This window comes from Monodon monoceros, unplaced genomic scaffold (assembly GCF_005190385.1).
Source record: "Monodon monoceros isolate NGI ecotype Baffin Bay Population unplaced genomic scaffold, NGI_Narwhal_1 Super_Scaffold_6, whole genome shotgun sequence".
Taxonomy (NCBI): Eukaryota; Metazoa; Chordata; class Mammalia; order Artiodactyla; family Monodontidae; genus Monodon; species Monodon monoceros.
The window spans coordinates 19899997-19924791 of NW_021703783.1; the positions used below are offsets into that span (position 1 = coordinate 19899997).

Sequence of the window (24795 nt, forward strand, 5' to 3'; positions counted from 1 at the left end):
CTAGAGAAAAAGTTACTTTTAAAATAGTTTCTGAAACAAAATTCAGGATCAATCTGGTGTTATTTTTTTCTCAGAACACAGTAAATGAATAACTGAGAATTTCTATTTACTTTCTAAATATTCTCTTGCTTTAATAAAAGCTTTCCTGAAAAATATATCCTTTTAAAAAAAATTCTACCTAAGTAAAATTCTTCAAATACAACAAAATTTAATCTAGAAACATATGACATAATACTCTTAAAAGCACTTCAAAAATAGGAAACTCAAAATTTGTTTCCCTGTTCTTTGACTTTATAAATAAAACAGTAAAAAATAAAATTCCCACGTTTCTCGAATCCTGACTATAACATGTGCTGAACTGTTCAACGTAGAAAAAAGCCAAAGCCAAAGATAATACCATGGACACTGGAATAAGAAGTGCTGCCCTCTCATATCCTTAAGAGAACATTTACCAAGTAAATAGTGTTATATTTCCTATTTTACTATAATGGAAGAAAATTGATAAATTACATCAACTGATATAAAAGTTATGCTATCAGGTATGTACATTTATTAATATTCATGCCCTCCTGCTCCCAAAATGACATTATTAGAATATATATTAGTAAAGTGATTAATGATTAAAATCACTTGATATAGTTTGAGAGAACAGATTTGTATTTATTACAATTTTACTTACCTGTCTTGTCTTTGCAGATGTTTCAATAAAAGGAATTCCATAACTTCTTGCTAAGTCCTGAGCCTGTTTTGTGTCTACTGTTCTAGAAGGCAAATCACATTTATTTCCTACTAGAACCATAGGTACATCTTCAGAGTCTTTAACTCTTTTTATTTGTTCTCTGGGGAGGAAAAAAAAAGTTACATCAGAGGAATTAGTAACAAAAATCTTTCAAAAACTATTTATAACTTTGTCTCATAAAATATGGTTAAAAGACTTTTAATGTAATTCCTAGTTCCCATCACACCAAATTTTCCTTTCTCCTCCTCCTAGTTATTTTTCTCTATCCTAAACAGAGAACTTCTATGTCTCTTAAAAGATCAAATACCTAGAAATATAGTAAAACTACAATCTAGTAGGTTCATATGCAGGTAGGTTACAATAAAACAGAAATACTGAAAAATTCTAGGCCAAAAAAGTGCGAGGACTAATTTTTAAAATTATAATCTTAGAAACATATACTATATACGTTGTTAAATGTACACATATAATGTTTTTATAAAAATATGAATTACAACATTAACATAATGCTTTACCTTCATTCTTAAAAAAGAGAGCACCAAGTGGAAAGATTTTGATTTCTATAGGAACATTTTAATAAAAGTAGTCACTTTTATGCAAATTTGTCGAGATTCTTTAAAAACTGTATTGCTCTAATACTTCAATCTTATAACTTCAGAGTTGTGTTTTTTCCTTAATTATCTAAGGCCAACATTTACCTGATTCCAAGAAATTCTACACTATACAGATTTATTTTTAAGGCTATTTGAGTGGTGCCATCTCAATTACCTTTTCACATTTTCGTTCATGGTTTTCATTTTTATGATGGATCTAGCTTAAAGCCTTGTTTCTCAAACAGGCCTACCTTTCAATTCTAGCACTACTACTAGGTGATCTGGAACAAGTTGCTCAACTGCTCTAATCCTTAAGAATTTCACTTGTAAATCAGGGATATTACCTAACAAAAATTATTTTAAAATTTAATTTGTGCATGGCAGTTAGCAAAGACTCAATAAATGGAAGATACAATTACTCCTCAATGTCAACTTATTTTATTCAACTTAAACCCACCTATAATGGTGAATATCTTCAAATGATTTAGTATTATTTATGGCAAATACACAAAGAAAGCCCTCCCCAGTCCTCATGTACTGGTCCCTCATTGCACTGTACTCCTCTTGACCTGCTGTGTCGAGAATATCCAAGAGACAGGTTTCTCCATCAATTACTACTTGTTTTCTGTAGGAATCCTGAGAAGGGAGAAACACAGTCTGGGTTATTACGGTGCACCTTTTACTTCTAAAAAGGTGTTAGACACAACTTAAGAACCAAAAAACAACCCAATTCAAAATTGGACAAAGTACAAGAATAGACAGGCCTCCAAAGAAAATACACAAATGGCCAATAAGCACATGAAAAGATGCTCAACATCATTCAGGAATTGCAAATCAAAACCACAATGAGCTACCACTTCACACCCATTAGGTTGACTTTTTTTTTTTTTAAAAGGAAAATAACAAGTGCCAGTGAGGGTGCAGAGGAAACTGGATCCAGCAATTCCATTCCTAGGTATATAAACCGAAAGCAGAAACTCAGACACTTGTATGCCAATGGTCAGAGAACCATTATTTATAGTAGCTAAAATGTAGAAGCAACCCAAGTGTTCATTAAACAGATGAATGGATAAACAAAATGGGGGGGCACGCACACACGCAGAATATTGTTCAGCCATAAAAAGGAATGAAATTATGATACAGTCCACAACATGGATGAACCTTGAGAACATTAGGCTAAGTGAAATAAGTCTGACACAACAAGACAAACATTCTGTGATTCCACTTATACTGCGATACCTAGAATAGGTAAAGTCACCGAGACAAAAAATAAAATAGCGGTTACCTGGGGCTGAGGAGAGGGGAGTTGGAGAATTGTTGTTTAATGGACACAGAGTTTCAGTTTGGGATGATGAAAAAGTTCTGGAAACAGACAGAGCTAATGGTTGTCCAATATTGTGAACTTACTTAATGCCACTAAACCGTACACTTAAAAATGGCAATGATAGGGCTTCCCTGGTGGCGCAGTGGTTGGGAGTCCGCCTGCCGATGCAGGGGACACGGGTTCGTGCCCCAGTCCGGGAAGATCCCACTTGCCGCGGAGCGGCTGGGCCCGTGAGCCATGGCCACTGAGCCTGCGTGTCCAGAGCCTGTGCTCCGCAACGGGAGAGGCCACAACAGTGAGAGGCCCACGTACCGCAAAAAAAAAAAAAAAAAAAAAAAAAAAACCAATGATAAATTTTATGTGTATCTTACCACAGTTTAAAAAAAGGTTTTTTTTAAAAAAAGGTGTTACACAGAGATTCAACAATGCAAGTGCATAGATTAATAACAAAAAGACCCAAATTCTCTGTAAAGGAAAATAATTTTTACAAAATGGGACAGCTCTAACAAATCCTATTATTCTGGATGATTTAGGTGGCAAGAAAAATCAAGCAACTTACGAAAGTGTCATGCACCTATTTTATTTATAGTCAAAGGAATACATAAGAGAATGGTCAATACGTAGAATTTTAGTGCCCTTATTTAATCCATTTCTGCAGTCCTGGGAACAATATTTAACAGCCAGATAGATACTATGATAATGCTAAAGAGAATGATTGTTCTGTCTGCAAATTCTGTGAGACCTCTAGTAAAAAGAGAGGGAGTGGTTGAAGGAGAGAGAAAGAGATGGATATCTTAGAGACCATGCAACTCCAAGATGGTGTAAAGGAAAGAAGGTAGGTGACATAACTGAATCTTGAAATGAAAATCTTATTTTCCTCTGACTTTTGATTAATACTCAGGCCTAAAAGATTTCACATACTGTCTGCCAAAATAGGCTTCAAAAAATAAGGAAAAGGGCTGGTGCAAGGTGAAGTCATGGAGTCAGAGGCAGGGCTAATAATGGGTATAAAGTATAAGCCCAAGGACACTGTTTCTTATTGTTCCACCCTTAGTTCATGAATTACTTCACAGACCAATCTATCATTAAAAAAATGGTCATTGAAAATCATGTTTTTGGAAAAGTGTTTGAAAACTGTTCACAGCATAAGGAGAATACAAAGATACACATGTAGCATGATCCCAATAAAATATCTCTGCACATCTGTATAAATGTATCTTGTATGTACATATATTAAAAAACTCGTGGTGGTATGTACATCAAAATGTTAACAAAGGGTATGTCTCTGATGGAGATAATTAATCTAAGAAATAATTGAGCTCTTGCTTACCGTTTTTTGTGGTAATAGATATTATTTTAAATGTATTTCTTTCTTTGCCTTTTATTTTAAAAAGTGTGAAAGATTACCATATTAGAATGATCTCACGCTTATCGTTTAAAGTAAACTGTATTTTCCAAATTTTCTATAATAAAAACCAATTATCTCAACAGTCAGAACAAAAAGGATGGATATTTAATTTTCTAAACAAGAAGCTCTTGACTAAAGATTTGAACATTTGGTTGACATTTTATTTTAGCCTATTCCTTTAATTAACTATTGATCCTTGAAAGAACTCCTGTATATTATAAATTGAAAACCATTGTTTTTGGAGTAGAATGAAAGAGCAGGAATTGAGAGCAAAGTACAGTTTCTTGGAGTCAATCCATTCATTACCCAGGTGTGGCTACGGCACATGTGAAACAGACGAAAGACTTTTCCTCACCTACTGCTGTCACCTCGCATTCTTCACTTACCAGTACTAGCTGAAGTTAACCTTATGGTTAATGGTTTCTTTAATCTTTAAAATTTTCTATCAACAATGAAATTAAAGATTATAGCTTCTGGAGCCACACAAATCTATACGTAAGGTGTGGCTGGAGGACTACGCACATGTGCCCACAGGTATCGCCTCTAAGATGTATACCTCAGTGAACTCCCATTTAAAAAATTTTCAAACACTTTGCGTTTCAAAAGTATACACTGTGAAATATTAGTAGTTTCTGCATGCATTTCACAGCATGTTCCCATGATGAACACTCCATCAAAGGGACTGAAAACTGGGAAAGAAGTCCCTATTCATTCCTATTAACTTTTCCCTTCTAAACCCCAAAGATATTGAAAGCAAAATTCTGAGTCACATTCTGTTATTGAAAAAACGTAATCTACAACCTGCCTATAAACAATGAGGAAGAATATGCTGATTACAAATAACAGGTTTAGGTTAAAAATTCAGTATTTCCCAAGTTAATTTTATTTATTTATTTGCATTTCTTTTTTTTTAAATAAATTTACTTATTTTATTTATTTATTTTTGGCTGTACTGGGTCTCTGTTGCTGTGCACAGGCTTTCTCTAGTTATGGAGAGCAGGGGCTGCTCTTCGTTGTGGTGCACGCACTTCTCATCGCAGTGGCTTCTCTTGTTGTGGAGCATGGACTCTAGGCGCACGGGCTTCAGTAGCTGCGGCTCACGGGCTCTAGAGCGCAGGCTCAGTAGTTGTGGCGCACGGGCTTAGTTGCTCCATAGCATGTGGGATCTTCCTGGACCAGGGCTCGAACCCATGTCCCCCGCATTGGCAGGCAGATTCTTAACGATTGCGCCACCAGGGAAGCCCCCAATTTTAACTACAGTCATCCTTAGAAGCATAATTAGTCACTGAACTATATAAAAAGGCAGTGCAACTTGATAAAAACTTAAGAACAAAAGTGTTAAATGGTGAGATCTGATCTGAAAAGAAATGACAGGTTTTAAGACAAAGCAGACAGCAAGCACAACAAAAATGATATGTAAGTACTAAAGATTTTGTTTAGCCAGAAGAAAAAAAGTATATGGAAGTAGAAAAAAATGTATGCATCAATGTAGAATCTTTCCCAACATGAGAGCCTAAATAAGGGTACAGCAAACTGTGGCCCACAGGCCAAATCCTGCCCACCTGTTTTTGTATGGTCTATGAGCCAAGAACAGTTTTTAAATGGTTGTTTAAAAAACAGCAACAACAAAGATTATGTGACGAAGACCCAATTGACCCTTTACATTTTGCCAACCCCTGCTCTAAGCTAATACCTTACCACAAATCTAAAGTACTCTCAACACATATTATTCCTTTTATATTTAAAAAAAAATCATCACTGAGAAAGTACAGGTTATCAAAGCCTAACCAGTTTAAAACCACATAAATTCCACAATGAAACTAGTTAAAGACAGCAAGAAAAGAATCAAGACTTTACATTTTTAATTAGTATTATTTCCAGCCTTTCAAACAGAATAAACTTTTAGATCAGATACATAGGTTACTAACATCCTTTGGAAACTAGGATAAAAGAAAGCCACTTAAAAACTAACTCAACATAATAAAATATTAAATGAAAGTTATTCCATAGATTTCCCCTTACTCCCAACTAAAGTACTATTTTAATTTACTGAAGTAGTAGGAAAAAAAAAAAACCAAACAAACTTTTCTAGGGCTTCCCTGGTGGCGCAGTGGTTGAGAGTCCGCCTGCCGATGCAGGGAACACGGGTTTGTGCCCCGGTCCGGGAAGATCCCACATGCCGCGGAGCCACGGCCGCTGAGCCTGTGCATCCGGAGCCTGTGCTCCGCAACGGGAGAGGCCACAGCAGTGAGAGGCCCACGTACCGCAAAAAAAAAAAAACTTTTCTAAATGAAATACACTATGCTGGCAAAAGTTAAACATAGAAGTCAAGCATTTCTGGTGATACAGTAACAGGTACAATCCTTTTGGAAAGCAGGTACATTACTTATCAAGAGCCATACCAACGTTCATAGCCTTTGACACAGTAATGCCACTTCTGGTAAGAGATGCTAAGAAACTATGGTTTTTTTTTTTAAAACGATAGCTAAAATGGAGATATACTTAACATGGCATCCTAAATCATCATACCATAAAAAAAAATTACATAGGCGCTTAATACCCACAATCTTATGCCGTTTATCTATTTTCAAAACATACTCCAAATCCAAGCACTCACCACCATCACCCTAGTCCAATGTGACTGTCTCATGCAATCTCCTGCAACTGCTTCCTAGTCTGTTCTCCACATAGCAGCTGGTGATCCTATTATAATTTGTAACTACGTATTTATGTGTAATTGTTCAAGTCTAGACCCCCTACTTGGCTTTAAACTCCATGATGGTAGGGCTCACATCTGTTTTGCTCACCACTATGCACCCTGTGTGTCAGTCTTAAACACAGCAGGTAATCAGTACTGTCTGTTGAAGAAATGAATAAACCCATTCAACGTAAATATATGCAGACACTGTAAAAATAAACACAAGTGTAAGACATTATAAATTATATTAAAACAATGAAGCTGTAAATTTTAAATTATACATTAAGAGTATTTTAATAAATGTATCCAAGCAAGTTTTATATAATATTAAAAATTTTAATTACTATTAATGTCAAAATATAAACAAAATATATAGAGATTTTTAAACATTTTGGGGAGGGACGAGAATAAGCTTACAGAGAACATGGAGGCCTTTAACTGTATTAAGTTTTATATCTTGAAAAAGAAAAAAGGATCTAAAGCAAATGTGGCAGAATGTTAAGATAGGGAAAACCTGGTTTGGGGCGCACATGACGCTTATGGTATTTTCCATACAGCATTAAGAGTGTACCCGTTCCATCACCACTCACTCAACAATAGGTTTCATATTTTTATTTTTGTCAGCTTGTTAGACCAAAAATCCTATTGTTTTAATATCTATTTCTTTGAGGACTAGTAATGTTACACAGTTTTTCTTTTTCATATTTATTCCCATTACCTGTGTCCTTTGCCCATTTGGAATTTTTGTCTTTTTTGTACTGGCTTAATTTTTTAAAAGTGTTTTCCAATTTATTAACATGCCTTCAAGTGTTGTTTTATGTACAGAAACTCATCTGCAGACCCAATGGAGGACTTCGAAAGTTAAGACTATATCTTTCAAGAATGAGATACACTCACCGACCAGGACATCATTTTGTCATTTTTCTATTATAATTAACAGTAACCAAGTTACTCAGTATGTTCATATGTCAACATATTCAATTTAGTTTTCCAACTCAGGCAGTTAAAGTTAATCCTGTCATGGGAAGACATAGTATAGTAAAACAAACAAACAAACAAACAAACAACTAAAGAAATTAGGACCTTTTACTAAAAGTAACCATATTACTATTAATAGTAATTATGACAGCCAACATTTACTGAGCCCTTATTTATATGCTGGATATTGTGATAAGCATATTACAAGCCTTATCCCATTTAATATCCATCTTCATGCTGCTGATTCCATCAGATGCTCTTGTAAATATGAACAGGACTGCTGGAAATGTCAGCTGAAGTATTATTTGAGGATTTACTTTTGAAATGTTTGTAAGATTTCCTTAATGTGTTATTGTAAGTATTTTTCATGTACTGCTAAATAACACCTATAGGAAAAAACTTACTTTTACCCTCTTAATGCTCAAATATTTTGTTACTCTTCTAAAAGATTATTTGAATCTATCACAGAATGATGTGTTACACTATTGGTTACAAACCATCAAAAGTTGTTGTACACAGCTAGTTCTCAAAGACAGCTAAAAACATGTACAATAGCCTGGTATGTTAGAAATATAATAGGAAAGAAACAAGGAATTGGGGATATATAAGCACAGGCTTATTTGTTAGTTCATTCCCACCTACCTACTCCATCCTCCCTTGCATCACAGGAACACTTAGTAAAAATCTTCTGGATGTCATATACTGTGCCAGGCATTATAGTTTCTAACCTCAAAGAGCTAGGTCTGGTGGAAGAGATACGAATGTAAACAAGTAATTTAAACACAATGAAATAAATGCAACACCTTATGGAGAACAAAGTACAATGGTGACAAACAGGAGAAGACATCAACTTTGTATGAATTAAGAAAGACAGGAGGGCCACTCCAGGCAGGAAGGAGCAAAGAGAATGCACAAAACCAGGAAACAGCATGTTGAATACATGGAACCAAGAAGTTCAACACAATTTTAGCTTAGAGGGATTATAGGTAAGTAGAACTGAAACTGCACCATCAAGCAGAGGCCAGCTTATGGAGGGTCCAATATGCCATCTTAAGAAGTTCTGAACTTCATCTTATACTAAATCACTAAAAGATTTTTAAGTAGGAGGGACGATCAGATCAACAATGTCCACTGTTAGCATTATTATGACAAATGAGACCAGACTGGAGGCTGGGAGATGAGTTTAGGAAACTTTTACAAGAAATTACAGAACCTGGCCCTGGTGGCACAGTGGTTAAGAACCTGCCTGCCAATGCAGGGGACATGGATTCGAGCCCTGGTCCGGGAAGATCCCACACGCCTCGGAGCCACTAAGCTCGTGCGCCACAACTACTGAGCCTGCGCTCTAAAGTCCACGAGCCACAACTACTGAAGCCCGCGCACCTAGAGCCCGTGCTCCGCAACAAGAGAAGCCACCACAATGAGAAGCCCGCGCACTGCAACAAAGAGCAGCGCCCGCTCGCCGCAAGTAGAGAAAGCCCACGCGCAGCAATGAAGATCCCACGCAGCCAAAAATAAAATAAATAAAAGAAATGACAGAACCTGAACTAAGGCAGCAAAAGCAGTAAGATGGAGAAGATTAAACAGTTTTGAGAAATACTTAACGGGTAAAATTGACAGAACAACCCTCATACATCACTTACAGCACTGTTTACAGCCAGCATCATTCAAAATGGCCAAAAAGAGGAAACAATCCAAATGCCCATCAACTGATGAATACATAAACAAATATCCATACAAGAGAGTACTATTCAGCCATAAAAAGGAATGAAGTATTGAAACATGTGACAACATAGATGAACCTTGAAAATATTATCCTACGTGAAAGAAGCCAGACACAAAAGGCCACATATTGTATGATTTCAATTACATGAAATATTCAGAACAGGCAAATCCACAGAGACAGAAAGTAGATTAATGGTTGCCAGGGGCTGGCAGAAGGGATTGGGGAGTGACTGCTAATTGGTATGGGGTGATAAAAATGTGACAGAATTAGATGGGGTGATGGTTGCATAACTTTGTGAATATACTAAAACCCACCTAACTGTACACTTTAGAGGATGAATTTTATGTTATGTGAATTATATCTCAATTTTTTTTAAATGGCAGAGCTTATTGTTTAGAGATGGGAACATAATGGGAAGGGAACAGGAAAATGAGTTCAATTTGGGGCATGTTGAATTCCGTATGTTCGTGGGTTGCTCTGGTGCTATGACCTGTAGGCAGCTCTGATATATAGGGCTGATGCTCAGGGCCGAAATCTAGGCTAAAGATACACTCCTGAATCTTCAATCTATGTCACCTGCAGAACCCCACTTACTTGCGGTGTGAGTATGGGCAAACTACTTAATCTCTAGTCTACTCTAAGCTATTGTTTCTTTTGCTGTAAAAGTGGGTAAATAATAATGAAGAGGACTTTGTATACAGGTTAGGATTAAAGACCAGGGAAAAGTGCTCTAAAAAGTTAACTGTGTTATTTCATATTTTACATTGTACATGCTATTACAGGCCCAAAGGGTAGGGGGCAGGCCACTGGCTACTAGGAACTGTATAGCAACAGCAGTATCTTGCCCTTATAAGAATCACTGGACATCTACATTTGGACTACTTTTTCCAAAACCACTCACTGTATTTCAAAATAAATATAATGGAGCTGCACAAGCTCCAGGGAAAAAGAGTAAAACTCTGAGGTTTATGAAGGATTTCTGTACTGATTAGGGAGTAAGGGTGTTAAAAGAGCTTAACACCTTCTGTCTCATGGCAGAATTTTTGGTTAAGACATTCATTAGAAGTAAGGATAAAGAAAACAAAGACTTCTTTACTAAATAATGGACATTTGAAATTATAAGAATGTTGAATCTTAGCTTAGGACTAGAGAGAATAAAATGTGTACTATGTCCAAGAGATAAAATCTGAATAAACTCAAGGAAAATTTGCATAACAGATTTTGAAAATAAGGATATTATAAGCCTACATCTGTAACCTGTTGAAGTCATGTGGCATTCTCCTGTAAATTATCACTTGATGCCAAGGTCAGAATGTGAGGCTGGATCAGTCATGAATCCAATCTTAATAATTACAGATGTCAATATAATTTTCATATTTTGAATTATTATATCTCTCAGCTGTTCTTTAATTGGCCTAATACCAATTCCTTTAACTGTACCTCTTTATCTGTAATACATCTGTATTATCCAATTTGTTGAGGCTTTAAAAAGGGGGGAAGAAAGTAAATATGAAGTAATCTGATGGTATCTAATACTCTAGTGACTTCTCTCCCTCAAAAATTAGGATTTATTTTTCCCTCTCAAACAGTATATGCTCATTTTTTAAAAAACAAAAACACTGCAGGGCTTCTCTGGTGGCACAGTGGTTGAGAGTCCGCCTGCCGATGCAGGGGACGCGGGTTCGTGCCCCGGTCCAGGAAGATTCCACATGCCGCGGAGCGGCTGGGCCCGTGAGCCATGGCCGCTGAGCCTGCGCGTCCAGAGCCTGTGCTCCGCAACGGGAGAGGCCACAACAGTGAGAGGCCCGTGTACCGAAAAACAAAAACAAAAACAAACAAACAAAAAAACACTACAGAGTTTGGCATACGTCCTACCATATTTTAGTACATATTCACATTGTTTTTAAATAAACAGACTCATACTCTACACAAAGTGCTACGATACAGCTTCTCTTACGTAATGGACAGTTTTTCAATGTCAGTACATATAGATCTACCTAATCCTTTCGGAAAACTGTATAATATAATTTGTACAAAGATACCATAACTTACCTCACCTATTCCCTACTGGTAGATGTGTAGATTATTTCCACTTTTAAAAATTATAAACAACACTGCAATAACACTCCTGGGTATACATCTTAAACACTTATCCAAATGAATCTTTCAGAGAAATTTCTGTAAGTGGAATCAATTCGTCAAAGGACATGCAGTTTCCATTTTGATAAATACTGCCAAACTGATGACCTCCAGAAAGTTTATAAGAAGGTATACTCTCACTACAGCATAAAGAGTACACATTTTCCATACCTTTCCAGGCCTGTTATCATTTTAATCTTAGCCAACATGAAAATAAAAGATGTTATTGTTTGAACTTGCATTTCTACATTAATGAAGTATCTTTTAATATGTTTCGACAGCACTTTTTGTGTGAGTGTGGATAGGTTGGCTATTTATATGCCTTTTTTTTCCTATTTGGATGTTTGCTTTTTTCTAATTCAAATACAGGAGAGCTTCCTGATTGACAGATGATGCAAGTAGTTTTCCCAGGTTTCCATTTGTCTTGGATTTTTGTTAAAGGTGTTTTCGTCTTTATGTAGCTAAATAGCTCAATCTTTTCCCAAATGGTTTAAGAATACTTTGAGGGCTTCCCTGGTGGCGCAGTGGTTGAGAGTCCCCCTGCCGATGCAGGGAACACGGGTTCGTGCCCCGGTCTGGGAAGATCCCACATGCCGCGGAGCAGCTGGGCCCATGAGCCACGGCCGCTGAGCCTGCGCGTCCAGAGCCTGTGCTCCGCAACGGGAGAGGCCACAACAGTGAGAGGCCCGCGTACCGCAAAAAAAAAAAAAAAAAGAATACTTTGAAAACGAAAAGGATCCCTACTTTTCTCTCAATGGAGAAAAATATTTAATCCCGATTCCACAAATAAAAAAGCTAACCTAATGTTAAATTATTCAATCTGTGTTGATTGACATTATCATTTTTATTTCAATAGCTGTCTAATGTTTAACATTAAAACTTACACAAGGTAGAACCAGTGTACTCACCATGGGAGAAAGAAGACATGGAGGAAGAATGAACTCATGATTTTTAAATAAAATCTACTGCTTAGCTCTGTCTGTTGAAAAGGGTCTAGAAGCAGTGACACTCCAGTAGCAACACCACCTAACATCCAGGACTTAATTTCTAAATATCATTCCCTAGTAAAAGGAATTAGGGCTCTCTGGACAAATGGCTGAATCCAGGGTAGGGACAGGGAAAGAACAAAGGGAACCTGGAATACACTGTGCCAGAAAGTAAGAAAGAGCTCAAAAACTGATGGGGATGTGTCAAAAGATACAGAGGCCAGCTTGAAAGGGATTCCACTGGCCAAATCAAAAATATATTTGAGCACCAAAATCAATAATGACAAGAATAGACTTTAACACATCAGATGAAAAAAGAATCCATGAGTCTGTACGGATACAAATAAGACAAACCAAATAAATAAGGAGAGGGAAGAGAAAAGAGAGAAACCTTACTTATGGTAGATGTCAAATAATAAATGTAGAAATAATAACAGAGTTAGATTACCTACCACTTTGCAGTCACTACGGTGGTAGTTTGTTCTGGTTAGAATTATCAGTGGCTACTACATCCCACTGGGTGCAAATATGTTGGAGAACAGGATATTTATAGTCTCAAAGTATCTCCCCACAGAGTACACATTAATTATAAAAGAACTAAAGATACCTTTACAGAGAGACAACTGATAGATATGACCTTAACCAAATAACCAATGTTAACATAACATCATCAATAATGGGACAAGCCAACATCTTGTGCCTCCTGATGTGATACACCAAGGAGGGTATAACATCACTTACATAGTATTTCTACCAAAAATGTTTAATCCAAATCTGACCAGGAGGAAACAATCAGACAAAACTAAAGGAGAGGACATTTTACAAAACAACTGGCCTGAATTCTTCAAAAAGTGCCACTGTCACGAATGACTAAGAAAAGCTGAGGAACTGTTCTAGATTGTGAGACATGACACATGATTTTTGATCCTGGAATCAGGAAAAAAAAAAAAAAAAAAAAGAATTGCTGAGAGCACATTCTGGGAACTGATAAAATTTGAACATGGACTATATGTTAGATAAAACATTGTATCAATGTTGAATTTCCTAAATTTTGTCACTGCGTTGTAGTTATACAATGAATTATTCTTATTGTTAGAAGAGGGTCAGCAAACTTGTTCCGTAAAGGACAGACAGTACTTGGTCTCTGTTGCAGCCACTCAGCTCTGCCACTGTAGTGCAAAAGCAGCCATAGACAACATGTAAACACTCAAGCACAGCTGTGCCCCAATAAAACTTAACAGAAACAGACACAGGCCGTATTTGGCCAGACCCCTGTGTTTAGAGGTAAAGGGTCCTAACATGCGCAACTTATTCTAAAAAAGTGCAGCAAAAATAAATAATATGTATTCAAGTATGTGTGTGTACATACACAGGCACACACACATAAAGTAACTATGTCTAGTTTAAAGGTTAAGAGGTATTCACTGTACTATTTTTCACTACTTTTCCATAGGCTTGAAATTTTCAAAATAGAAAGTTCAAAAATTACCTAAGGTAAGTAATATAGCCCTACTTAATCCTCTCAAATATTTTGTTTTTACTACCCATTTCTAATTTTATTACATTAAGATCACAATAATGTAACTGTTCCATAAACCTAGGCACTATGAGACACATAGTTAAGAGATGTAAGAAGTCTATCGCCCTCCTAAAGCATAAAGCCTCTAAATTAAGTTATATATAATTAGGATCACTGTCTAGAAACACTGCTCTCCAAATACATCTAAGACTAATAACCTCCATGAAGGCAGTGATGCAGTTCCTTCTGCTCCTCAGTGTATCTCTAGACCGTAGGAAGGCTGCATGGTACAAAGTAGGCACTAATAACATTTATGGAATTAAGAAATTAGTTGCATTGCTTAAACCAGACTCTTAACAGACGCCAAACGATAAAGGATAAAGTTTTCTTTTCCTTTCATTTATTTCCTTTGCCAACTTTCATTTGCATGTTTTTAAAGCTTTGTATTTATAAAAACCCAAGTTAGAATAAAATGTGTCCAATAATTTTCAACATTCAGGGCTCAACAGTTATTATTAAGTAAATACTTATTCTTAAATTGACCTAAATACAGTGCCTGAATTTTGTGTTAGTTTATTCTAAAAATCAGGCGTTCTCAACTATTCTACAATCCTATAAAAATTTACAAAATGTGAACTTTCACAATTTGCCACTTTCGAATAGGCCCTTCCTAACACCCCATGTAAAACATCACTAAGCTCTGAACTCTGTAAGGTACCTCCTGTGTACATGAAAAGAAATTCACAGAGCCACAGTGCCCCTTCTCATTCCCTCAGACAAAGTGACCTCAAGCAGTGCTAACAAGGGCACCACCCTATTTTCTCCTACATTGCCACATTTCCTTTCTTAGTCAAAAATATTCACCCATATATTTAATTAGTTAGGCCTAAATGGTCCACACAGTAATCTTAATAACATTGGCAAAGTAAAACTGTTACTTTAGATTTTTTTTGACACTTTAGATTGTTAAAACATTAGTTATACAAAATAAGTCTTTTAAATAAAATTTATACAGTTATAAATTGATTATACCCACAGTTTAAAAAGAAAAAATATCCAAACTTAGGGTTTCATTTTTTATTATAAAAGCGAATAAGTTGACCAGTAGAGGGCACTCACTTGAAAGGGGGGAGAAGAGTGGCCACAGTCTTGAAGAGAAATGGATGTACAAAATTGCTGTGTTGTACCTTGTTTTAAAAACAGAATGTTTTAACAGAACACTAGTGTAAGCTAATATAACATATTGTTAGTTTAGAAAATGTAAGGTTTAAATCTATACTATGTTAAAAAATCTAACATAAACGATATTCAGGGACTTGAGCCTCACAATTTATAGGACGTTTAAAGCTACATGTAACGCATAGTATTGGGGTCTCAACCTCAGCACTGCTGACATTCTGGACCACGTGATTATTTGCTGGGGGGCCCTCCTGTGCACTGCAGGAGGAGTAACAGAACCCCGGCCTCTGCCCACTACAGAGGCCAGTAGCAGTCCCCTCTTCAAGCTGTGACAGCCAAAAACATCTCCAGATTTAGCCAAATGTCCCGAGGGGCAAAGTCACCACCTATTCCTTGTTAATAACTACTGATACATATGTTAAAAAACAAAACCAAAAAAAAACAGAAAAATAACAGCTTACAATATTAAACAGAGCTTTTCTTACACCACTCTTCAATACTGGTTTCGTATTACAAATTTTCTCTCTATAATTTAAATACCTTAATCAGCAATTCCATAATTAACACGGAAAAAATTTTTAAAAGAGAAACTGATATATCTTGGTGAATAAACACTCCACGGCTCAGAGCACTAAAGATGGAACAAATCAATCCAATTATGACTCCATTCTTTCTTACTGACTAGAAAACTGTTTCATCAAAGAAGGGCATAATACTTGGACTGAATTAGAAATGTCACATTAACAGAAGCATAGAGATGTCAATGGATTGGAGACTGGGAAAAAATACTTCTTTCTATGTCTATTTTTATATTGTATCCAGTAGATACTTGTTAGATATTTGCTAACTGACCAACTGACAGTTCTGATCTCTACTTCCATTTTTCTGCTTCCACCAAATTTTACCTTAGAAAACACATTTCAGAGAACATGTTTTTATAATAACATGATCTCCAAACTATAAAAACATATACTATTTCTAGCCTGGTATTGTGTTTGGGGACTGAGTTTTTAATAATCCTGCAGCACTAACAAGGTATTTCGTTCTCTCTTCGAACTCTTCAGTGGGCTTCATAAAAGATAAAGGTAAAACAGAAGTAAAGGTGATTATCATGTGTAAATATAAACATGCTCCATCTACATGTCATACCTAATTCTATATCATATCTCTGCTATTAAGATGCCATTAGATAGTAGGCTAAGTTCAAATTTTGATATATTAATAATCTGAATCAGCCTCCAACACTAAATATTTTTAGCTTGAAGGCTAATTTTTCATTTTTAAAAAGCTATACAAGGGTGCAGTGGAAATTCCACTTAACTTGGTCTCAGAAAAGTCAAAATTCCACCACTTGCTAGCTTAAGTATCCTTATGCAAGTTACAACCTCTCAGAGACCATTTTTATTGATAAAATGAAAGAAACAATGACCACCTTCCTTACCTGGCTCACAGTTTTGGGTTGGCCAAAAAGTTCACTCGGGTTTTTCCATAACATGAAAAACTCGAACGAACTTTTTGGCCGACCCAATATAAATCTCTGAAAATTCTAAACCACTAGAAAATATGGTATTAGTTAATTAAAATTTTTTCCTAAACTTCTGTCCATTTGTTTAATGCAGAAAAACTGATGAGAACTCCAAATGTGCAAAGTCTATGACCTCTTATTTTCTCTGACCTACACTGTTCACCTACCAGAAACTTAACAGCAGTAGTGATACCCACTACCCTTCAACTTTTTACAAAAACGCCATGTCAGTGTTTTTGTTTAACCACTTATGAAAATAAACTACTAAATTCTCTTGCTTTTCTTCTAGTTGAACTACACCAAGAATTCAATGTGACAGTTCCCTCAGAGACTCACTGTAACTTGGGAGATAAGAGACAATCTCTGATAACCATTTCCCAGGTGGCTACACTAGTGACGGAATGTCAGTTTCAAAGTTCACAGGTAATCAATGCTTCCCTGGGTCAAGTTTCTGGTTTGGCAGAAATCATAATCAGAGTTAATGGGTCTGAGTTTATAAACTTTTTTTTACCTTCCCCCAAAATAAAGGATTGACTTTTACCTTTATTTCTTTAAGGTTTATATTGCACTTTAACAATTTTGACCAAAAGGTTTCCTAACCTTTTTTTTTTTTAATCACATTCTTATACATCATTCTTGACCTCTGATAGGAAACAGAGTGTAATGGAATTCTTCAGATTTTCAGAAAAGATGGAGGGCACTTCTGCTAAAATCAAAATCATATTCCAGAATCCCAGGAAAACTGCCATGCTTAACTTAAATTCTGTTAAAATGTCCTTTTACTTCCAATTTAAATGGTGGAGTATGACGAGTAACCTTGGCTTCAGAAATAGGTGAACTATTTAATCCTCCTCAAAGTAAAAAATAAACAAAACCATTAGCACTGAATTGACTTGCCAAGAGGAAATACAGAGAGACTATTACATAGGTGGTCCACTTCAGTTAGATTCTTCCCTTTTACTAATGCCAATTATTAAACTTGGAAGCCAAATGAAAGCTGCTTCTATGTTTAAATCAGATCTTTGTAAATAAGGGTTATTTCTTCATTTTTTTTCCCTCTCCAGTACCAGAAATATTTGACATTTCCTTATGAACATTTCCTTGTCAATCCTCAAAGTTCTACACTGCATAAACATCTTCCCAAGGCCAACAATGCCCTCAGAACCTACCTAAGTGCAGTCAAGGTGTGTTTTTTTAAGACATGACACAGCACAATACCTTAACAGGGCATTTCTGACCTATTCTAGACCCTACAGCTTGGGACTCAGAGAAAGTTATGGGAAATTTTTCAGAGCTGATTAAAAAAACTGGTATATCAGATCTAGAAAAAAAGCTAAGGGATTAGGATCGCTTACCCTGGGGTAAAGAAGTCTAAGAAATAATCTAATAACATAAATTTATATCAAAGATGAGCTGATATTATGTTAAACTTCACAGGAAGGCTCAGATTATGCATGAAATATGCTAATAATTACATTCTGGAAATTAGTTAACAAGGACAGTTGTGTGCCATTCCCTCCTGCAGGTCTTTGGGATTAAATAAATCCTTATCTGCTTGAGATCATCTGAGTATAGTGCTGCCAGAAGGCACTGGGAAACATACTACGTGACCGCTCAAGGTCTCTGCTAGGCCTTTATTCTATCATTTTGCTGTTGGCCATTCCTTTGGTACATTTTTATGAAACTGAAAAAGTCTGAAAATTATTCATTAATCAATTTGTAATAAAAAAACAATTCTAACATTGTCTTGAATAAATTGAAAAAGGGCTGTAAAGCAAAGGTAAGGACTGGTGATGGTATTCTTACATATCACCTGATATACATATACATAAACGCAAAGAATGAGCTTTCTAAAATGCATCAGGTAGTTGTAGGTTCTCCACTACTCCAATGTGAAGAGAAAACATGAAAATACTACTAATTCAGTGTTTTTAATTCAATCATCAAATGATTACACTTCACCAGTATAAATCAACTCTATATGTGACATCAAAATACCAAAAAAAATACCAAAACCCCATAAAAATAGGCACATTAAAAAAAAAAAAGACTGTTAGATATGTCTCATCTTACAGATAAGATGTAAATTCACATTTTCACCCTGTGAGAAAACTCTGAAATACACTTCCAATCAAAATGCACATACACTAACACGGAGTGAACGTCACAGATAGCATTATTGTCCTGAGAGAAAACAGGCTGGTGTCTCATATATCAGAGTAATGCCTTGAAATCCAAGTACATTTTAGATAACTTAATAAAAGTATTATCAGTATAACTACCTTGTGATGAGTAGTCACAGAAAGTGATCAGAGAAACCTTTTTTTGTACCCAAAGGATGGGCCTGCACAAATCAATATGCATATGAAAACAAGATTTACCTCTATCGTAGGATCATATTCATCCACAAAGTGATTCTGAATTAGCTGTATCGTCAAGGCACTCTTGCCTACGCCACCAGCTCCAACTACCACAAGTTTATATTCAGTCATTTTCAGCAGGCCTTATGACAAAAATGGAAATGTGACTCAATTAGAACGTGTGCCACACGTGAGGTTAATATAACCCAAACACTCCATCAATACCTCTTAACACAAGTTCACCTTTATATGGAACATTATTTCAAAATACCTCACAAAATTCAATGACAAAACTCCGGATGACTACAGATGTCTATTGGTAATGAATTGTACTTCGTTGACAAACTCCTCCATCAGCATTTGAGAAAAACTCATTCGGAGTACAGAGTTCTTTTACCTTGGATTCAGGTGGCTCTATCTCAAGAGCCTGTCTGCTCTTCGGCAGCAGGTAATGGCTCTCGAAGGAGCAGGCCATGACTTCACTCAGTACAAGTGTCAAGCACACTGCTCTATACCCTGAGGACACACCCACACAAAACTTGCTGACAGCTATCGCCACAGTATTCCTCATCGACTCGGGCCCCTAAGAGTTACAGTGGATACGCCGAGTGCCTCTGTTGGGGCCAACAGCTACAGAAAACTTTTAAAAAGCATCATCATAGTAGTTCTCCTGGACAGTTAGCAAGAATCAGATGGGGGTGGGGGGAGGACTGTCAAATAAAGCTGGACAGTACACTGGGAAAATAAAAACTGAGATGCCAAAGCAGATAAGGACAATACCTGGTAACATTTTAATCTGTACATTATCTGCTGGGGAAAATAACGGTGTAAAAACTATGAGAACTTCGAGAATTTTTAACTAACTATTCAGTACAGATGATGTGATCATCAATCACAATCCATAATGCTATATCAGTGCTGAAAAATAGCACTTTGCGCAAGAAAAATATAATTATATAATATTTAAAGACAAGCACACTTTTAATGAGAGAATTTTTAAAAGATGTATTTCTCAGTAATCCACATGACTTTTATTCTCTGCTTCTCATACATCATCTCCCAACAGTAGCAATAAATATCGAAAACTTGTAAGGTTAACGGCGCCAAGACAGAAAATATTTTTTTAGTCAGCTGCTTCAAACTTTTTGAAATGAAAATGAACTTATTTACTTTAATCTCCTTTCCCTCAATAACTACATGATATTACTACAAATAAGTAGTGAACTGCAGAAAGAATGGCAGTCAATGAACAATAATTTATTACAGAGTAAGTAGCTCAAAATTAATGAATGTACAGATATTGTATATAAACACTATATACATGCAGCATCCTATTTACCGAAGACCAAGAATTATCCCAATAGGCACCTCACCACCCTACCCCCCAAAAAGTAATATGTTTTTCCAAGTGATAACATACTAACTACCTCTTCACGCTATTCCTGAACCTACTCACAGAGAGCAGACAGGCCAGACAAACTGTCGTATCACAGTTCCTCCCTGGCCTGCTCTGCAGCACCTAGCCTCGTCTAGGGCCACCACAAACATGTATCACATCCTGTTTGCTCCCCCTTTTCATTCCTAATATTGACCACAGCAAACGGGATAGGTGAGGATAATCTCACCAAAATGTATCCTCTAGTTCCCTGCCCAGCCTACCCCTCCAATAAAATTTGGATAGCCCAGAACAGTAGCTCTCAAAATGTGTTCCAGGAACCCATTAGGGTTCCTAAGACTTTGGGAGAGGGCCCAAGAGGTCAAAAACTGGTTTCACGATAATGCTATGATGTGATTTACCCTTTCCACTCTTATTCGCTCACAAGTGTACAGTAGAATTTTCCAGATGTGTGATAACAGATTGAATACAGAAGCAGATGTGAGGATCCAGCTGTCTACTAAACCATATAATTAGAGATTTGCAAAAGTGCAAAACAATGCCACTCTTCTCACAATTTTTGTGTTTGTTTTGGAAAAGTTACTTTTCATTAAAAATTCTACTTCCGTTACCAAGTAATGGGCTTATTATTTCTTTTTTCAATGAATTAATATTTTTTTAATTCTCAATTTTAATTTCTATTGTGCTAAATATTGACACACTCCAAATTGGGATCTTCAATAACTTTTAAGAGTGTAAAGGGGTCCAGATCCTTATGACCAGTAAGTTTGCTAGTCTAAGAGAGACTGTGGACAAATACTGGATTAGAGCTTAGTTGTACATACATGTGTGAATTCTGAAAGACACACACCTTCTGGTCTACTTCTTTACAATGGTTATTTCTGAAAAAAATCTTTGACTTGGATTTCAAAAATCAAGTAACATTTAAACCCACTAGAGAGAACTGGGTTCCCAAAGATGATCAATAGGCCAGAAGGAGACCCCTCACCCAAAGCTACAAAAGCTAGCAAGCGGTGTAACTGGGAACAGAACAGTCTGTTCAGGAAAAGAATTTTCACTTTGTCATAAAACAAAATGAATTATCATTTCATCTACTATCTCTTAAAACCAAGAATGCCTGTGGATGGATACAGTCTAAAGTAAACAGTATTGTTATCAACCATATTTGTCATCTCTAGTCTATTACATGCCCGAGTCAGCATTTTGGACCTTAGTCACCTAAGAATGACATCACTCATAAGGTTGATTCTGAGATGATTATGAACAGACTTTTTTCCCTTTGTGATTTCTTTTCGAATGATTTTTTCCATTACAAATGTAACATGTATATTGTGTAAAAAATTAGAAAATACCTTTCTGTTCTTAACCCCTTATTTTGGTGGATATCAAGATTTAAGAGGGCTACTTGAGGACTTCAACTACAACATGCACATGCCTAAGAGTATTTCAGGCAGTTGGCTGGCAGATTGCTACAATTAACCCCTCTGGTAGGTCAGTTAAAAAAAAAAATTGTGTGACAGCCGTTTAGAAGTACGGTAATAACTCCTGGGATGGGGGTCAAATATGTACGCATAAGGGTAATACAGAAGAGATAGTGGAAAGGACAACAACAGGCAAATTAAACTTCAAATACAATTCTAGCTATTGCTGTCTACACTCAACTAGCAAGGAAAAAGCCCTGCTTCTGTTCTGCGGGTTTGCTGCGTGTGTTTTAACTTGACAAAGCAAAACAGACCTTCTGGGATTAACTTTTTCTTTTTCACTAAGTACAGGCTTTATGTTGTAGGGTGTTGGCCACCTGTTCTTCCACCACCATCTCTACCTCCACCTCCTTTGTGGCCACAGCAATGTCACAGCCCATACATGGGGGAGGGGAGCAGTCAGGAACTCGGCTGCAGATGCATTTTTTTCCAAACACAATAACCTCAAACAGTGGTCTCTAAGCACTTTCCTCTGCGCTTCCAAAACGCGACCTCCTCTCTTACTCATATATCCCCCTACACACTGAAAAAAGGACCACAAGCCGTCCAGTCTGCGCTCGAGGGAGAAGTTTATACCCTCGTCCTAGAGATGCGAGATGCAGCACAGAAGGCAGGAACCGAGGCAGCCGAGTGCTGGGAAGGGAGGAAGAGGTGCGGGAGCAAAGGGAGAGAGAGGGAGAGGGAAGGACGGCGAGGGGGAGGGGAGGCTGGAGCGCAGCGGGAGTAACCTCCACCGCACCCGACCGCCCCGAGGGGCGGCCCGCCCGGCCCGCAAGTTTCAGCCCGGCCGCCTCCAGCCGCGGCTCTCGGGGAGGAGGAAGGAAGGGGTTCCCCGTCCAGGAAGCAGCACCAGCGGCGGCCGCCTCCAGCCTCACCCTCCTCAGCCCCGCACCGCCCATTCCTCATTCCCCGCGTCGCCGCGTCCCCGCGTCTACCCCGGCAGACCCCCCCCCACCCCGTCCGCCCGCCCGGGCCCCGCGCCCGCGCCCCCTCCCCGCCCCTCCGGGGACCCCCAATTCATTCACTCGTCGCCGGCCCCGCCCGGCGCCGGAGAGGAGGGTCGGGACCCCGGTAGGGGGCAGGAGGGGTGGTCCGCTCCGTACCTCTCTCCCGCACCTGGGAGCCGCCGAGCCTCTGGCCCCCGCCGCCGCCTTCAGTGCCTGCGCCGCGCTCTTTCCCCGTCCGAAATGGCGGGGGCCGGGAGTACTGGCCGAGCCGCCGCCGCCACCGCCGCCGCCGCCGCCGCCGCCGCCACCGCCGCCGCTGTGCCTCCGCCGCCGCGGCCGCCGCCTAGGGAAATCGAGCTCCGAGAGCACCGATGAGTTCGGGGCCGGGCGGCCGCAGAGGGCAGTGCTATCGATGCGCTCGGTGCTCGATTCCTCTCCAGACGAGAGTGCGGGGAGGGAGCGGCTGAGGGCGGTGTGGGAAGAGGGAAGAGCGAGCCTGCGAGCGCTGCCGGGGAGAGGGAGGGGGCCGGGCCTGGCCGTGGAGGGGGGGGGGGGGCGGACCAGGTCGGCGGAGGAGGGGCGGGGGCCGGGCCGGCGGAGGAAGCAGTCGGCCGGGGCGGTGGAGGGCTGGCGGCGCACGGCCGGCGAAGGCGGGGCGGTTCTGGGCGGTGCCTCGGCGCGCGCGGGTGGGCGGGAGGGGGCAGCGGCGGACCCACGCGGGACCCGCCCCCAGGCTTCAGCTGCAGCGCCTAGCTCGCAGTCGCAGGTTCGGACCCGGGCCGCCGCGCGCTACGCTCCGCGCACCCAGGAGACGCCACAGGCACCCCACCGCGCCCCTCTCGGGTCCACACGGTGGAGCTGCGAAGATCCCGCCACCCCTGGGGTCGGCCTACACTTGGGCACATTCATTTACTATCATTTACTGCAAGTAAATAAACATGCAGTCACCCAAAGTGGGAGGCGACTTGGGTGATTTTCGGAGAGACCTGGCCGCCAGTTCCCCGACCCGGGGCTTTCTGAGCACGCCTTGGAGAATACCATTCTCCACACTCTGGGGCTGGGAACCTAGCCCCAGGCCCAGACAAACGCGACAAAGCCTTTCATCACTAATTAAGGGGGAGGGGGTCTGTTGTTTTTCGTTGTTGTTTTTATGGATATTTCGAAGCCATCAAGGGTCACTCAAAACGGCCACCTCAAATGTACCTATTGCCCCTGACAGCACAAGCAGGCGACAGACTATTTTTAAATAGAAGTGCCCTTAATAGTCTAGACCTGAGGAGAATCATTCAAACATTAATTAGAAGACAGATTAATCACTTAACGTTCAGGGAGTTAACACATTAAACAATGGAACCATTAAAACTGCTAGCATGCCCAGAGCCTGCGTTGATAAACTACCTAGAAAGGTTTGGGGGAGTTTTCTTCTAAAGATTGAGGCCTGGCAAACCAGCGCCTATACCTAATAGGACCACCCATCTGAGTCTCTACTTGCAGTTCTGTCCCTCTACTCCGCCTCATAGAACAGGAAGAATAACACAGTTATGTTAAATCCCAACTAGTAAGTCTGTTAACCTAGGCCTGACACTAACTGTCCCCTTTTCTTCCTACCCCTTATGTGGGCTGTACTCTGCAAGGCTGGGTCCTGCCTCCCCCTCCTGGCCCTTGGTACCAGGTGGAAGAGGCAGAAGAGAGGAGGTGGAAAACAGGGAAGGGAAAAGAATATACCTGCTCTAGTTCAGGTAGATGCTAAACGTTTTGCACATATCATCTTATTTAATCATCACAACAGCCTCATGA

At 38.8% G+C, this 24795-nt stretch overlaps 1 protein-coding gene across 3 annotated transcripts in view; it reads right to left on the reverse strand.

The window, feature by feature from the left end:
- The window catches only part of KRAS (KRAS proto-oncogene, GTPase), a 35320-nt gene extending 11968 nt beyond the window's left edge, over positions 1-23352 (reverse strand). For 2 of the 3 annotated variants that reach the window (XM_029205331.1, XM_029205329.1), the window contains exons 1-4: positions 23155-23352; positions 19196-19317; positions 1790-1968; positions 680-839 (exon numbers count right to left, since the gene is read on the reverse strand). In XM_029205331.1, the coding sequence (XP_029061164.1) occupies positions 680-839; positions 1790-1968; positions 19196-19306 (450 nt within the window). In that variant the 5' untranslated portion in view covers positions 19307-19317; positions 23155-23352. The remainder of the gene's footprint in view (positions 1-679; positions 840-1789; positions 1969-19195; positions 19318-23154) is intronic. The other variant, XM_029205330.1, reaches the window with a different exon arrangement.
- Between the last annotated feature and the right edge of the window lie 1443 nt (positions 23353-24795).